At 42.5% G+C, this 15155-nt stretch overlaps 1 protein-coding gene and 1 pseudogene across 2 annotated transcripts; one reads left to right on the top strand and one right to left on the bottom strand.

Annotated features, from left to right (window-relative positions):
• Positions 1 to 2202: 2202 nt before the first annotated feature.
• Positions 2203 to 4543, top strand: LOC308435395 (putative sperm motility kinase W; the record flags this gene model as incomplete). The annotated part of the gene is made up of 2 exons (XM_080942644.1): positions 2203 to 2211; positions 3200 to 4543. 2 exons carry the CDS (start codon positions 2203 to 2205, stop codon positions 4541 to 4543), a joined length of 1353 nt encoding a protein of 450 aa, XP_080798770.1.
• A 2270-nt stretch (positions 4544 to 6813) lies between these two features.
• Positions 6814 to 10310, bottom strand: LOC308435394 (cyclin-dependent kinase 4-like; annotated as a pseudogene). Its single transcript has 2 exons — positions 10280 to 10310; positions 6814 to 7727 (listed from the first exon to the last, which is right to left on the bottom strand). The product of its transcript is annotated as a cyclin-dependent kinase 4-like (transcript).
• Positions 10311 to 15155: the final 4845 nt, after the last annotated feature.

The following is a 15155-nucleotide window of genomic DNA, read 5'->3' as shown; positions in this document are numbered from 1 at the left end:
TTACTGAAATTTAATGAAACTGATGACCCAGCATACCTACACTTATGGGACATAATGAAAACAGGGCTAAGAAGAAAATTAATAGAAATATGTACCTTGGTAAAGAAATCAGAGAGATCTTAAGCTAGCAATTTAACAGCACATCTGAAAACTCTTGAACAAAAGGAAGCTAACACACACAAGAGTAGTAGATGCCAGGAAATAGTCAAACACAGGGCCAGAACCAACCAAATAGCAACAAAGAGAATGAAACAAAGAATCAACAAAACCAAAATCTGTTTCTTTGAGAACAACAAGAGAGATAAATCCCTAGCCTAACTTAAGGACCCAAAGAAGGTATCCAAATTAACAAAATCAGAAATGAAAAGAGTAACACAAGAAACCCAGAAAATTCAAATACATCATCAGATCCTAAAACAAAAGTCTGTACTAAACAAAATTGGAAAATCTAGATGAAATATATTATTTTCACGACTGCAAGTTCCAAAGTTAAATCAAGAGCAGATAAGCTATATAAACAGTCCCATATCCCCTAAGGAATAGAAGAAGGTATTAAAAACATCCCAACTCAAAAAGCCCAACAGAGATGGCTTTAGAGCAGAATTCTACCAGTCCTACAAGAAAGACCTAACATCAACACTCCATGTGTTCCATAAAAAAGAATTCCAGAAAATAGAATCATTCCTTAAAGTAGAATTAGAAGGAACAATACCTAATTCATTCTATGAAAGCATGATTACTCTAATACCTAAACCACACAAAGACCCAACAAAGGAAGAAAACTTCAGACCAATTCTGATTATGAATGTTGTTCCAATAATACACATTACTATTCTTACAAACTCAATCCAAGAAAACATCTCAAGCACCATTTACCATAATCGATCAATTAGCCCTAATCCTAGGGATGTAAGAGTCATTCAATATATGAAAATATATTAAATTATCCCACTACATACATGAACCAAAGGAAAAAAATTACATGGTTCTCTCCCTAGATGCTGAAAATGCATTTGACAAAATACTGCAGGCATTCATGTTAAAAGTACTAGAAAGACCGAGAATTGAAAGCACAAACTGAAACATAATAAAAGCAACATAGAGCAAAGCAACAGGCAAGATCAAATAACATGGAGAGATACATGAAGCAATCCCAATAAGATGAATGAGAAGTCAACAAGACCCACTCTCCTGTATCTATCCAAAAAGGCCTCAATCTTCTACCTAGAGCAATAAGACAACAAAATGGAATCAAGGGGATAACACTTGTCAAATAAGTAGTCAGGGTATCACTATTTGCCAATGATATGATAGTATAGAAAAGCAACTTACAAAAAAAAAAAAAAACTTCTATTCCTGGACCTAGAAGAGAACTAGCAAATCAAATGACCAGAGACTACAGTGACATCAGCAAAAAGCTATCAGTAATTTGTTCTTCGGTTGGAACTACCTAAGGTGGTCATTTTGAAGGAGTGCATAGTGGGGGTGATTTCTGTTCGGAACCCCAGGTTGTGGTAATACTATTTGGATATGGGTTTTGCTAATCAAGTGGACGAAATTTTATGTGTGGCAAATAAGAAAGCTTTTGAAGACAACCCCCAAACACTGCCTTTTCTCTGAAACTTGACCTCATGGGATTTTAATGTTTTGAAGAAATACACAAAATGTGCACACAAACAGCTGGACCTGATAGGGATGAAGACTCAGGAAGCAGCCATAACTGTGGACACCTGGAGATTAAGTGTCACAGGACAGAGAGGGCAGTGGGGATTGGGGATGTGATCTGAGTGCACAGTGGTCATCTATGGCACACACCCATCTTCTCTGATAAAAAGGAGGAGGTCAAGGAGCTGTTGCCTAACACATTCATAAAGCACGATGTCCAGTCTGTACATGGCTACATTACAAAGAAGCCAAAGGAAATCACACTGAAGGGTGTTTCAATGGCAATTTTCGAGTCTTGGTGGCAACCACTGGTACTGCCTAAGGTAGACATGGTGGTTCAGAGCTGTTCGTCAGAGAATGAGGAGTCTTGACGAGGACCAGCAGAGACCCAGAGATACAAGCCTGAGAAGAAGAGGTTCCGACTAGCCAGGGGGCAGAGAAATCTCTGCAGAGAGCACACAGAAAGTGTGCCCCTGCCCTGCCTGATCCAGGGACCAGGAACCCATCATTGGGAAGGAACTCTGGAAGAATATCTAGATGGCAAAGGTAAGCAGGATGGCAGCCATGGTGCTTTCGGGGGACAGCATTGTGGATGCAGGAACTATCAGAAACACAGGCAGGAACAGTGAAGAGGAGGAGGAACTTCAGACAAAGTTCAGAGGAAGAATGGGAGGTTGCAACAAAATAAACAGATCCCAGAACAAAGGCAAGAAGAAGAGTTTTAGTAAAGTAGTAGAGGCAAGAAGAAACTGTTCCCACTGGGGAGCCCAGGGCCCTTCCTGCTCTGAGTCCCAGTGCTTCCTTCCTGTTTGATCATTGCACTTTGATTGGGCCTCCTTATTTGCAGAGGGAGGCTTCTGAACTGTCCAAGCACTCATCATAAACTGTCTTTATTTTGGAAAGTGATAGGAATAAATAAATTAATCAATAAATATCCTGAAGAGGACTAAACAAGGGCTCTCTTATTGGACCTTCAGTGCACCTCCCAGGTGCTGCTCCTCTAACTGGAGGCTCATGAGCCTAAAAAGCTGGAGGGTGCAGAGCTGACCAAAGCTCTCTCTCTGGCTGCAGCTTTAAAACACTTCCCTGGTGAAGCAGATGCCCTCTGCAGCCTGTAACTTCTAAACAAGTAAATATCTGTCTTTTGATCTGCTGAAGAAGATGATAGAGGATAGTCTCATTTTCATGAAAGTGGAAATAACCCTGTGGCTCAGAGTGGAAACAGCCACACTGCAGGATAACCCTATCTCCATGGTGAAGTTCATGCTCTGACCTCACAAAGAACCACTGTGATAGAAGAATGAATGTCCTCAGTATAAGACTGTGGACTAGCCTGTGAGTTTTGTCCAGATAGAGCAGGAAGCTGATTTGGGTGACCTGTGGGACTCGTTCAGAGTTGACTAGATTGTTCATTTTCAGGTTGTATTATCTCACAACCTCTGTGCACCAGAGCACAGGGAACAGCCTCATGGACAGCAATTTAAAAACAGAGACTTTGAGAAGTCATTATAATGTGGGTTTCTTACTTGGCCAGGGTTCATTTGGCACTGTGAAATTGGCCTGGCACCTGAAAACCAAGGCTCTGGTTGCCATCAAAACGGTACAGATTAGCGAAAAGAACATCAGGTGGATCCAGACAGAAAGGGCAATATTGGAGACACTACAACATCCTTACATCATTCGCCTTTTCCAAGTCTTAGAAACAGCAAGTAACATACATTTTATATTGGAATATGTCCCAGGAGGAAACTTATTTGAAATAGTAAGAGACCAAGGCCAACTGTCGGAGGAGGAGGCAAAAAAAACATTTGGACAGATAGTTTCGGGAATAAAATTCTGCCACCAACGAGATATTGTACACGGAGATATCAAGCCGGATAACATAGTAAGAGATGCCAAAGGTAATATCAAAATAATAGACTTTGGCCTAGCCAGGAGATGCAGACCTGGGAGATTAATGAAAGTGCCACGTGGAGCCAGAATATATTTTGCCCCAGAGCTTATATTAAGGGAGCCCTACGAGGGAAAGAAGGCGGATGTGTGGAGTTTGGGCGTGCTGCTCTTTTTTATTACAGCAGGGTTCTTCCCGTTTAGAGGAGAGACCATCAAAGAGATCAGTAAAAATATTTTAACAGGGACCTATGCTGTTCCACGTTTACTCTCTAGACAACTGGAGAACCTGATCCACCAAGTCCTCACGGTTCCCCCAGAGATGAGGCCTTCCATCGAAGAAATTGAAAACCATCCATGGGTGAGGAAGTGCGAAATAACCATCTCGACCAAGATAGACCCAGACTTCAAAATCATTGATATGCTGTGTGACATGGGATACAATGCCATCCAGATTTTGAATTCCCTGCACAAAAAGAAATACGATGCACCAATGGGTGCATATCTAACATTAAAAGCACATGTAGACCTAGGGCATAAGCATGGATCTCCCTCTTCAGCCAAAGCTGTGGATCCCTGTCCTACACCATCCGCATCCCCAACACATACTCTTCCCCTAAAGAGAAGGGCCAGTGAGCCAAACTTTGGCCTCCTCCACATCAGGCCCTCAGGAGAGCAGGGGCCTGTTCCACTGAAACCATCGGGACACAAGTTGGCCAAAAGTGTGTCCCTGCCTCCCATTGCTCTGCATTACCCCTGTAAGCAGAGCAGAGCTTCTAGCAGTGTCCCACATTCAAGAGCAGTGGCTGGCCCATGTGTGTGTAACAACGTATTAGAAATCGAAACACTCCCGACTACTTCACAAGACTCTGAAATTGAAATAAAATCTCCCTGTCAGAAGATTGGGCGACTGAAGAAATTTCGTAGGTGGATACAGAATCGCTTCTCCAACATCTGCTGCTTTCCCTGTGCACGAAGGAAAAAATGACAACATCCATTCTCCAAAAAAATGGCTCCCCTGGAAGAGATAGTGAGAAAAACCCGATGAGAAGGTAAGCAAGTTTGCCAGGTGGGGATGCATCTCAGCTCTGAATTTTATTGTCTCTGTTTTATTCATGTCTTCTTATTGGAAAAAAATCAAAAAGATGTATTTTTTGGAGTCTGTCGGGATGACAAGATTTCTTTCTCTTTTTTATTTGCAATTGATTTTCAGGTCTTTTAAAAAATAAACAAATTATTTTAAAAAAACAGATAAATATACAAATTTTCAAAGCATTTGTGAATAAAACTATATGAAAATATTTTTTCAGTACTTAATTGATTTTTATAGGTTTGATAGTACTCTAAATTTACTAGTTATGATAAGCATAAAATACATATAAAATAAATGTAATATGGAAATGTCAAAGTTTTCTTGATATGTAAAGATTAAACATAATGATTTTTTAAATACCAAGGATTGCCACAAGGCTGCATTCTTAGCTCTTGAATTATTAATGCTTTAGGGTCTAGAGGTTTACCACACTCTTAGAGGGTGCTATAAGCTTATTTTCAGAAATTATTTCTATCCCAGCTGGATTAAACCCTGATCCTTAACATCTGAAGAAAAAACCTTTTTGGAGAATGCCTAGGTGGGATCTAAGGCAACTGAACTAGCAGTAACCATCAAGTGTCTGTGGGTACAGCCAGAGTGAAAGGGGGCATGTATACCTGTCGTCTGTGGGGAAAATATCCAGGTAGAGATTATGCTTGGAGACCTAGTGCTTGAAATAGTGACAATGGTTGAGGTACAAGGTGGCCATATCAATGTCTTTCTATAATTCAATTGGAAGGCACAGTGTACTAAGCCCTGTGAATTCTCACATTGCTGCTATGTTTCTTACATTGGGTATCAGATGTGGATTCCCAGTTTTTAGGTGTCTTACATTGCTCAGAGATGAAATGGTTTCAATGTCACCTTATTCTCCACTGTGGCATTCAGAGCCTAGGCAGACAGCAGCATTCTAATCTTTCAAACCATCTTGAAACCAGGGCTGAGGAGCTGCCAGAGGATCTTCACAGTCAACAGACTCAAGGCAACAGAACTTCAAAATGACTCTCCCAGCACACTCACCTCTCACATTCTACACTGTCCTTTCCTCCCATCATTTGCCCTGATACCAACAAGAAGAAATGTGCTCCCCATGAGCACAACAAATGCCTGCTCCAGAACACAGAAATGTGAAGCCTCCTGACACAGCAGCATTGTTGCTGGCTTACTAAGCATTCAGTAAATGTGCTGTCTCAGGCAGCTACTGTGCAGGCCACAGGACACTCAAAGTGTCTCTATTCAGATTCCTACACATGTGCTCACCTAGGATGCACCTTCATGGTTTCTCACAATAACCAGTTGCCTTAGGTATCACTCTAAACCTGCAGCAACATTTGAACTAGCCATCCTCCTGAGAGTCAGCCCCAGAAGGATTGGGACATTATATGTAGCTGACATCAGTGCCATTGGCGGACATAGAAAGTGGGCTTCAGGTGTGAGAGAAAGTCCAGGCTTCTGTCTTCCTGACAGTGTTAGGAAACTCGTTGCTGGGCTCAAGAACCGTGCACTGAGGTTTAGAGAACACAGAAAGTCAGAGTGCTTCCATCATGGAGACCACTCAGCCTGTGTGACCTGCTTTCCTGTGGGTTTGATGGGAGTAGTTACACAGCACATCTTTTGCACTTTGCCCAGAAAAGCTGTAAATCTTTTGAATGATCCAAAAAGGCGTTTATTCCTAAGAATCTTGAAGATTTGCATCCTAACCATTGCCATCTTTCTAACACTAAGTCTTCTTCCAGCAGCAGCTGTGCTCCAGGTTCCTCCATCTCTGGCACCCCTGACTGCCCTAGCTGAGGCTTTCTGGGGGCATAGGCTCCATGAGATTGAGATACCTCTGGAGGCCAGTCATACCTACAAAGGGGCATGATTATACTGATCTGGCTAATTTTTTCTCCTTCACCTGCTATCCCATATCTCTGTAGAACAATTCATCTTGGACTTTGTTTTGTTTTGTTTTTTGAAGACCATACTTCATTGTCTGCTTTTATTTTTCTGTATAAAAACTATACCAGTATGATTCAGGAAGAGAAGAAAACAAATACACTTGACATTTAGTGTAGAAAAAAGGGAGGTACGGGGGGGGGGGGTAAACCTATAAGGAGAAGTGAGGGATTGTCATTTAAGGCTGAAAATGATCTCTGTAAAAAGTTGGAGGACTCTGCACGGCCTCAGGAGTAGGCAGAGCCTGCCACTTCATCCAGGTCCTCCCACCAAGTGTCTGGAAATTGAGGCAGGCAGCCCCTCTTCTCACTCCAGTCGCTTTCCTCCTTGTGCAGGTCTTGGTGCTGCAGGGATGCCTCGGAAGGCACAGACTTGCTTCTGTGGGTTAAAGGTCAAATTTTCCAGCAGCAGCTGTCCTCCAGATTCCTCCATGTCTGGCACCCCTGACTGTTCGGGACAAGGCTCTCTCGGGGCAAAGGCTCCTTGAGGAAGAGATACCTCTGGAGGCCAGTCTTCTTCTTGAGGATATCAAATAAGTTCAAAGACTTTGCCCAACTGGTCAGCTTCAATTTCCACAGAAGAGAGGCTTCTGTTGAAACATCTCTCTGATGATACAGCCAATGATCCACATGCCTACAGGTGTTGCATAAGTAGACGGCAGAACTTCATGAGCCCAGCACCAGAGGGTAACATCCACAGACACGAGGGCCATCTGGAAGCTGAACATTCTGGCTAGGCCAAAGTCAGCCATCTTGACTGTCCCATTACTTATCACTAGAATGTTCTCTGGCTTCGGTTCCCAGTGAACAATGCAGTTTGCATGAATATAATGGAGGCTACTTAGAAACTGGTGCATCAGATCTAAAGGTCTCAAATGGCAAGCATAGTGGCGTTGCTTTGTGCAGGTATGTCCTCATGTCCTGATATATATGTTCAAATGCGAGGATTAACTTGATGTCCCCATCAGTTCAGGAAGTAGCACAGATATCAGTCAGCCATGCAACACTGGGATGTTCAAAGATCTTCATCATCTTTAACAAGGCTGCCTCATGAACGGTGCTGAGAGAAAGGACTTTCCCAGCTGCTGTTTCATTAGGAACTCTCAAATACTTGAAGGCCACACAGTGGCCACTGTGGGGATCTCAGGCTTAGTGTACCATCCCATAAGCACCAACACCAGACATGGGTACATATCAAATGGTCGCCATTCATGTAGAAGGGGATCTTAAGCTTGGCCAAGAGCAATGAAGGTGTGCTTTTATCTGGGCCTGGGAGCCAGTACCTGAGGCTTTGTACCCAGCTGAGATTTTTTTTTTTTAATAATGTAGGAAGCTCCCATGAGACTTCTGTGATAAGACTGCCCTCAGCTGGAGCTACAATTCAAAAGGTGTTTATCAAAGCCTTTCCCTCTACATTGCTGAAAGAAACAGAGAGAACAGTGGGGTGTGTTTGGCTGTGGGGAAAGGTTTTTAACTTAAAACTCATGCATACAACCATCCTGAGGGAAGTCAAGTATAGTAACTGAAGGTAGAAATTTAGTAACAGAAACAACAATAGAGGCCGTGAAGGGTGCTCTCTATTGGCTTCTTTATGATTTCTGTGTCCTGTTTCCTACTCCCAGCTAAGCTCCAATCCATACTTTCCTAAACACTTACATTCAGTAAATAATGAGGAAAATGTACATCAGGTGGAGTCGAGAAAATGAATAGGGCATAATTTAAAATAAACAATGTATGACTTAAATTTGACCAAATTGTCAGAAAAGTATCCAACCCAGAGGGACAGAGGCAGTCCCTTACTGGCATGCATGCAAGACACTTCAGGGTGTGAGCTCCTCCTCACTCTTGGAACAATGAAGAACTTGAACTTGTCTCCTTTCACCTTTTAACTCATGCATCTATTAGGAGGCTCAGCCACTTTCCCTCCCCCAGTCAATTCTATTCTCCATTTGTTTCAGTTCTAGGACTTGTTGCTGCTGTCTTTATCTGTACATGGTGGTCATTAGAGTCATCCTGAACCAAATTCAGACAGGGAATAGAGGGTCTGGACTCTCTATATCCCAGAGTCAGCATGAGACAAAGACCATTGGCACAACTGAACTCTCCTCTCTCCATCCTAAAGTCCCGGGTGTTCCTTTACGTTTCAGACACACAACAGCTGACATCCAGTAGTCAATGGACTTGACAATTTTTAGTAGTCACTGGCCGTCTCATGTGCAGTTTTAAGTCATTCTGGAAAAGGTAAAGGGTCCATTGCTTCTCTCATCTCTGAACTTGTCCCAGTTCCCTGTTCTCCTGAGCCCTTTGGCAGTTATCCTAGTTGTAATCTTCCAAGGAAAGTCACATTCAGTAGTATATTCTCAACAGGGATGATCCTGCCATTGTCCAATGTGTCCTGTGTTTAAGTCACCTCACATCCAATGCCTCTCTCTCCTTCAGTGTCTCCTCTGCAGATGATGGTGCTGTGCTACAGAAGCTTGTTCATGTGAGTCCAGGATGGTCATGGATTCCTGACTATGAGGGCTGTGGTTCATTGTTGCTAAGGATCACATCTCAAAATAACAACACTGAACTGGAAATACAAACTGAAATTCTGCTACCTGAGCAAGTTATGCAGAAAATAACGAAGGATGTTTTACACAGGGACAAGTGTCCAAATGGAATCTATAGTGTTGATCTGGTGCCTGGAAGAGGAACAATGATCAAGTCTCTAATGGGCCACCTCAAAGTCTCCCTGCAGTTCAGAGGAACACCAAGGGCCCGAACTCTGTGGTTGTGATACCAGTGTGGAACATCTCCCCAGCCTTGACACCAGCATCTATAGATAAACAAATAACTGGATTTCTACACTTTTGTTCTGCATGCTAAAACAGTAAAACAACAGGTATATAAGAAATGACATACAAGAACAGGGCCTCTTTGATAGCTGCCCAAACCATCTGATACACAGTCCTTCAATTCCTGTACCCCAAGAACAAGCAACTCTCATTCTCATAGAACACATAAGCTGGCCCTTGTTTCTCTTCCTTCCCACATTTGTTCTTTCCATCAAGAGGAAGACATTTCCTTCCTGTGCTGACATGGTATTAGGATATGGTTCCCACAGCCAACAGAAGCTCCTGAGAAATCTAATGCTTGTATGAGTGAACCTAGAGATGAAAAGTGTGGATGGACATGTTCCCCTTCACTTCAAGCTGCAGTGATGTCACCATCTCACGCAGAAGTCCATGTCTTAGTGGAGTACCCGCTGACAAGATTTTTCTGCCATTGAAACTCAGGTAATGATTGCTTTGTATCCATAGAAGAGACTTGGCCGTACAATTAGCTCCTGGCACTGAGGAGGCAGAAAGGAGGATATACCTGTGACAGTGGAAGGCTATATGCAAAAATTGATGTGAGGCCAATCTGGAAGCTACATGGTGCATCCCCCGATCTTTTCTTCAGTTTTTCGTTGCAAGCTGGTGTTTTCCTAGTGACAGGACTGTTATCTCCCTGACACTCACCCAGCCCTTCTTCTCAGTCTTTAAACTTTGGACAATAGAGAAGGACCTCTACAGATGAGTCAGTGGGTGAAACCCTGACATCTGTCACTGCATTTCCTAGCAATTCTTTCCTAAGTGTGGGATGTCTGCCAGAGCTAGGCTCTCAGTTCTTGCCTTGCAACCTGTTAAGTCACTTCCTGGACTGTGCCTACTCCAATCCTCCTCTAGCACCATGGAAGCCATTTTCATTTCACAGGTCTGACTTCATTCTTACCCACAAGGAGCAAGGGTGAAGACTGGCTCTGAGATGTGTTCCCAGCTTCTAGACTATTTGAAGTGGTGTGATCTCTTTTGTCAGTTTCCATTCAATAACCAGAGTGAGGTGCAAGGATTTCACTACATGCTAGATCCCAGGATCATCAGCGTGATACACATGCCTTGTCCGAGGGGCTGACAGACTGACAGAGCCCATTGCATTCAGGAAGATGAAGGTGGTGAGGTAAGTCCATATCAAAAGAGGTAAGAACAGTAATGAAAATGGAGTTAGCATCCTAGTCTTGGTGGTTGGGAAACAGTGTCCCTGAGAAGACAGCTCTGATTGGCTGAGCCTGCAGAGAAAGAAGGCATGAAACTGAGGACATTGAGAGCAACCATGTGGCACTCAGCCATCATGAACACGTGGAACTGAGGAGTGTTTGTGATACTGTGCACACCCTAAAAGGATTTACTCTATTTCATCTCTTGGTGAAATTTGTTCTCTACACAGATCACAGGCCCTGGGAGAGTTGACTGTCACAACAATCCAAAAGCATGAACTGTGCACTCCTCTTGTGCTGGTGATGGGAAAGTCAGAAGACGAGGAGGCCATCCTGACAGAGGGAAAATGTAAGGATGCTGTGTTCCTGCATGTGGTTCCGCCTTTTTCACATATTCATGTTGGGCTTCTAAGCTGGTAAGGGTGTAGATAAAAACTGTCACCAGAGGTAAACCTAGACCTTGGTTGTTCATCAGCCTTTGGTTTATTTATTTTCTATGCAGACTCTCAGTCCCCTTGAGCACAACAACTTACTCTCCCTGACTTTATTAACTATGGAAATAAGCGACTGTGTGGTACAGGTAGGTTGAGCTGCCTAAATCACGTATGCTTAGACCTTCTATCAATGCTGTCTTTTCAGACATCTCCAGATAAGATCCTGACATTCAGTACAGCATTCAAGGGTCAAGAGGATCCCTGACCAAAGCAACACAGGCTGGAGCCAAATTGCTGATACTCTGCACCAATGTCCTTCCCTGTTTGTTACTGCCAAGGACAGTCTGAACTGAAAGTCTGTACCTTCTCTCTCAGTGAAGTCACAACCACTTGAAATCTGAATTTGAACTGGCTTTATAGCTAATACTGTTGACCCCAAAATCTAGTTCAATGTCTGAAAATATGAGTTTCCCATTTTCCAACCTGGAACATTCTGTCTCATGGAAGACAGTGTTTACACATGAAAGGAGAGACCTGGTGCGGAAGGACAGGTGCCATGTGGCTTTCTCACCATCGCTTCATCTTAACCTACGTCCCAACATTTCTTCATTCCCGGCCCAAGTAAGTAGTATTTCTAGGATGACTAGAGCTCTGAAGTGCTGATAGGGCCTGAGGGATCCCTGGGTGTCATGCCCCATGAGGAGACTCTTCAGGATCTTCTGTGAAGGCCTACTTCTCTTTATTCTTCAAACAGCATGTGGGATGAATGCTCCTCTTGAACACTTGATGCTCACTTGTCAGTTTGCAGATCTGCCAACCACTTACAAAAAGTTTTCTCACTATTATTTTCTTCTACATTCCAGCTTACTTTTCCATAGATGGTGTTTAGTGTGGTCACACTTTAAACTGACTAATGCAGTGCATTGACCAGCTAGACTTCTCTAATGCCTAGAGGCAGTGCATGATGGAGCCACAGGATAGAGTCATTTCTATTTCTCTCAATTTTTATTATCACTCATCTGCACAGAAAGAATATTCTGGGCTTCCATCCACAGTTTTCTAAATCTTTTCTGAATGGCATTAACCTAGAATTGACCTACATGTCTAGAAACATGGGAACATCCTATAATGTTCTTCCATATTCACAAACTCACTGCTGTCCTCTCCTTCTGAGCACTGAACCTCTGTGGTTATTGCTAGAGAACTTCCTTTGGTCTGCATATACTTCTTCTCTCCAGAGACTCAGTACAGTGTCAGGATGTCAGGAAGCAATGGGCAGAATCATGACTAAGGTACTGGGAACTCTGTCCTTCTCATCCCATTGTATTCCATCCTCTCGCTTCTCTTTTGCAGATCATGGGGCTTTCCCACAAGAAGTTGCCGAATGTGGCTACCTGGCAGGCCAACAAATAGCCCCTATCTGCCAGACCGGAAGCCACCATCAATGAGTCAAGCAACCTCATCTGCAACATCCCAAACATCTGTAGCATGAAAGTCTGGTAAATGCAGTATGGCCCTCTCCCTTATCTGGTTGCCACCATCAAGTATCAAGTAGCCATTTATTTCAATGTGTAAACCTTGAACTCCTCTACAGATTGGGGTTTGGAAAAGGGTTATGTGCAGATGTTATGGTGGTTCATGTCATTGGTTATTTCTTAAATGTGACAAATCTGGGTATCCACCAGTTACTGAGTGCTTTCTTTCCTTGTTCTTCACCCATGTTTCACCAATTATGTTGCTCACTAATTTTATGTCAGTGAAATGGTGGCACAATGTTTGCCTCTCAATATGATTGGTATTTCCTGGCAGGTCATTAGTGGATGGGTTTTAAGTGTCTCTGAAATCTACTCTTTGCTGTAATTCGACATACAGCACACAGAGAAAGACGTTTTTCTGATGCTTGACAGAACTCTTTGAGGGAGAGTCTTAGATTATGGGTGGGAATCAGAAAATTGGAGTGAGGCAATATGCACCTGGTCCCACTCCTCATGAGTAGGGAGCCACATTTTAATAACTTTGACTGAAAAGTGAACCACCAGATGCCTTCCACTGTTGTCTGTGGATTGCTTTAGAATCATGGAGACTATCTGAAACAAAACCTTTTAGTGCAATATCCAGGTGACTTGACATGTCCAGATTTTACTGCATTAACTCAGTGAAACCGAGGCATACATACAAAAGGGCTACCTATGTCATATCCACAGTAAACCGCGGAGAGAGATAAATGCATGCATGTAAACTTGCAGGCTTGTGCTCATCTAAAGCTCTTTGCATTTATGTGTTCTGTACCCAAGCCTATGGAAGGCAATGGCAAAGTTGTTGTTTTCTTCCCATATCAATTAAGATAATCAAACAGATCCTCTATAGATATGCTCACAAGAGAACTTCATCTACAGGATTTCTCTGTGAAGATCCCCCCTCCAGGTCACTTCTCCTGCTCTATTGAGAGTTATATGAGCAAAATGTGATCCCAGTGGCAAGTACAGCTCCCAACACTGAGAACTATCAGACTCAACACTAAAGGCATCAGATTCTGATTTTATCTAGACACAAAGACAACATCTTAAACTGTGAACTCCTTGGCCTGCTCAGTTTCTCCCCACATTACACATATCTCTGTTTTCATTCAGCCAAAAGCTCATCACTGGGATGTCTCTACAATGACCTTGACTAATTCTTTCTATACATAGATTAAGATTTCATATCAAGCTTCTTTGCCTCAAGGTTGATCCTTTTGCTATTTTTTTCTGCTAGGTCCTTTTCCAATTATGGAGTCCCTCCTTCCACAAAAGGTAACAAAGTGGTCAGCCTTTCATGCCATTTCCTATTAGTCTGTGCCTCTTTGAGTAGAACCAGTTCAGTATTGCTAGGTATGTATGATGCTTACAGAACTTACCCTAATCTGAACAGATTATATGGGCACTGAGAACATCTAACCTTGCTAAGAATTTTAATTGTTTACTTATTTTTCTCACTTAGTTTTCATTGTCTATTCTTTATACTGTGTCTATCTGTCTGTCTGTTTCTCTGTTTCTACATCTATCTGTTATTTCAGTTTGGTTTCTATCTCTACATTTGTTTCTAACTCTCTCTTTTTCTCTTCTGTCTCTTAGCTTTTTTTATTCCTTTTGTCTCTGTGTGTCTTTCTTTCTGTATCACTAACAATCTCCATTTCTATCTGTTTCTATTTCTTTCTGAATCTTTTCCTCTCTGTGTGTTTGTGTTTGGTGTGTGACTCTGTGTTTCTCTATGTCTGTGTGAATTGGGGGATAGCTTATTTATTTCCAGGGTGGCCTGTGAAGACAGACAATAACTCTACTGCGGTATTTCTCAAACCCTTTATAGGTCACAGGGATTGAACCTTATTGTGAATTCTTGGAAAAGTTTTTCTAAGGGAAGAAAATGAAGAATCTGTGACTGTGCCATTACATGCTGGGGAAATAATTGTGGGAGTCTCGGCCTTCACCCACACCTGTGCTGTTCTTCCTTGGAATCCAGTCAGGACAATGGGGTCTATTATTTCCCACATAATTGTCTTGGTTGTTTATTTCGGAATCCCCACACTCTCAGCTTAGTTCTCTAACATTAAGTCTTACTGGATCTTAGCATTCTACTTTATTTTCCCTGTCCATTCTGCCTATATTTATTTTATCAGAATTTTCTATGGGTAAAACAGTTCATCTGTAACACTTAAAAATGGAAAATCCAACATCAGGGACACAGAGCCCATACACAAGGTGCTCATATTTAACTACTAGAAATCCAAGCCAGTAAACTTAATCTTGACTCAGTGGTGAAAATGAACTTAAAACTTGAACAGCCCTACAATATTGTAGTTCCTGATGTCAGAGTTCCTAGCTTCACAGTTGAAACTTTTCTATTCCTTTCTAGTTAGTGTCAACAAAACTTCTGCAGAAGCTGGGGATCCAGAAAGCTAGGGGAGGGTGTTTGTGCAGGATGTTGACCCATCATGGGTCATGGTTATGCCTTCCACCTCCACCATCAACATTAAATATACCTTATCTCCCCAAAGGCCACGCCTGCCTAAGTATCCTGAACTAAGTGAGGAAGATGGAGTGAACGTCAAATGAGTGAAGGTCAAGGTCTGGCTGTTATCA

This window comes from Micromys minutus, assembly GCF_963924665.1.
Source record: "Micromys minutus genome assembly, contig: SUPER_22_unloc_1, whole genome shotgun sequence".
In the NCBI taxonomy this organism is placed as follows: Eukaryota; Metazoa; Chordata; class Mammalia; order Rodentia; family Muridae; genus Micromys; species Micromys minutus.
The sequence above is the reverse complement of the archived record's forward strand: the minus strand, read 5'-3'. Positions and strand labels throughout refer to the sequence as shown.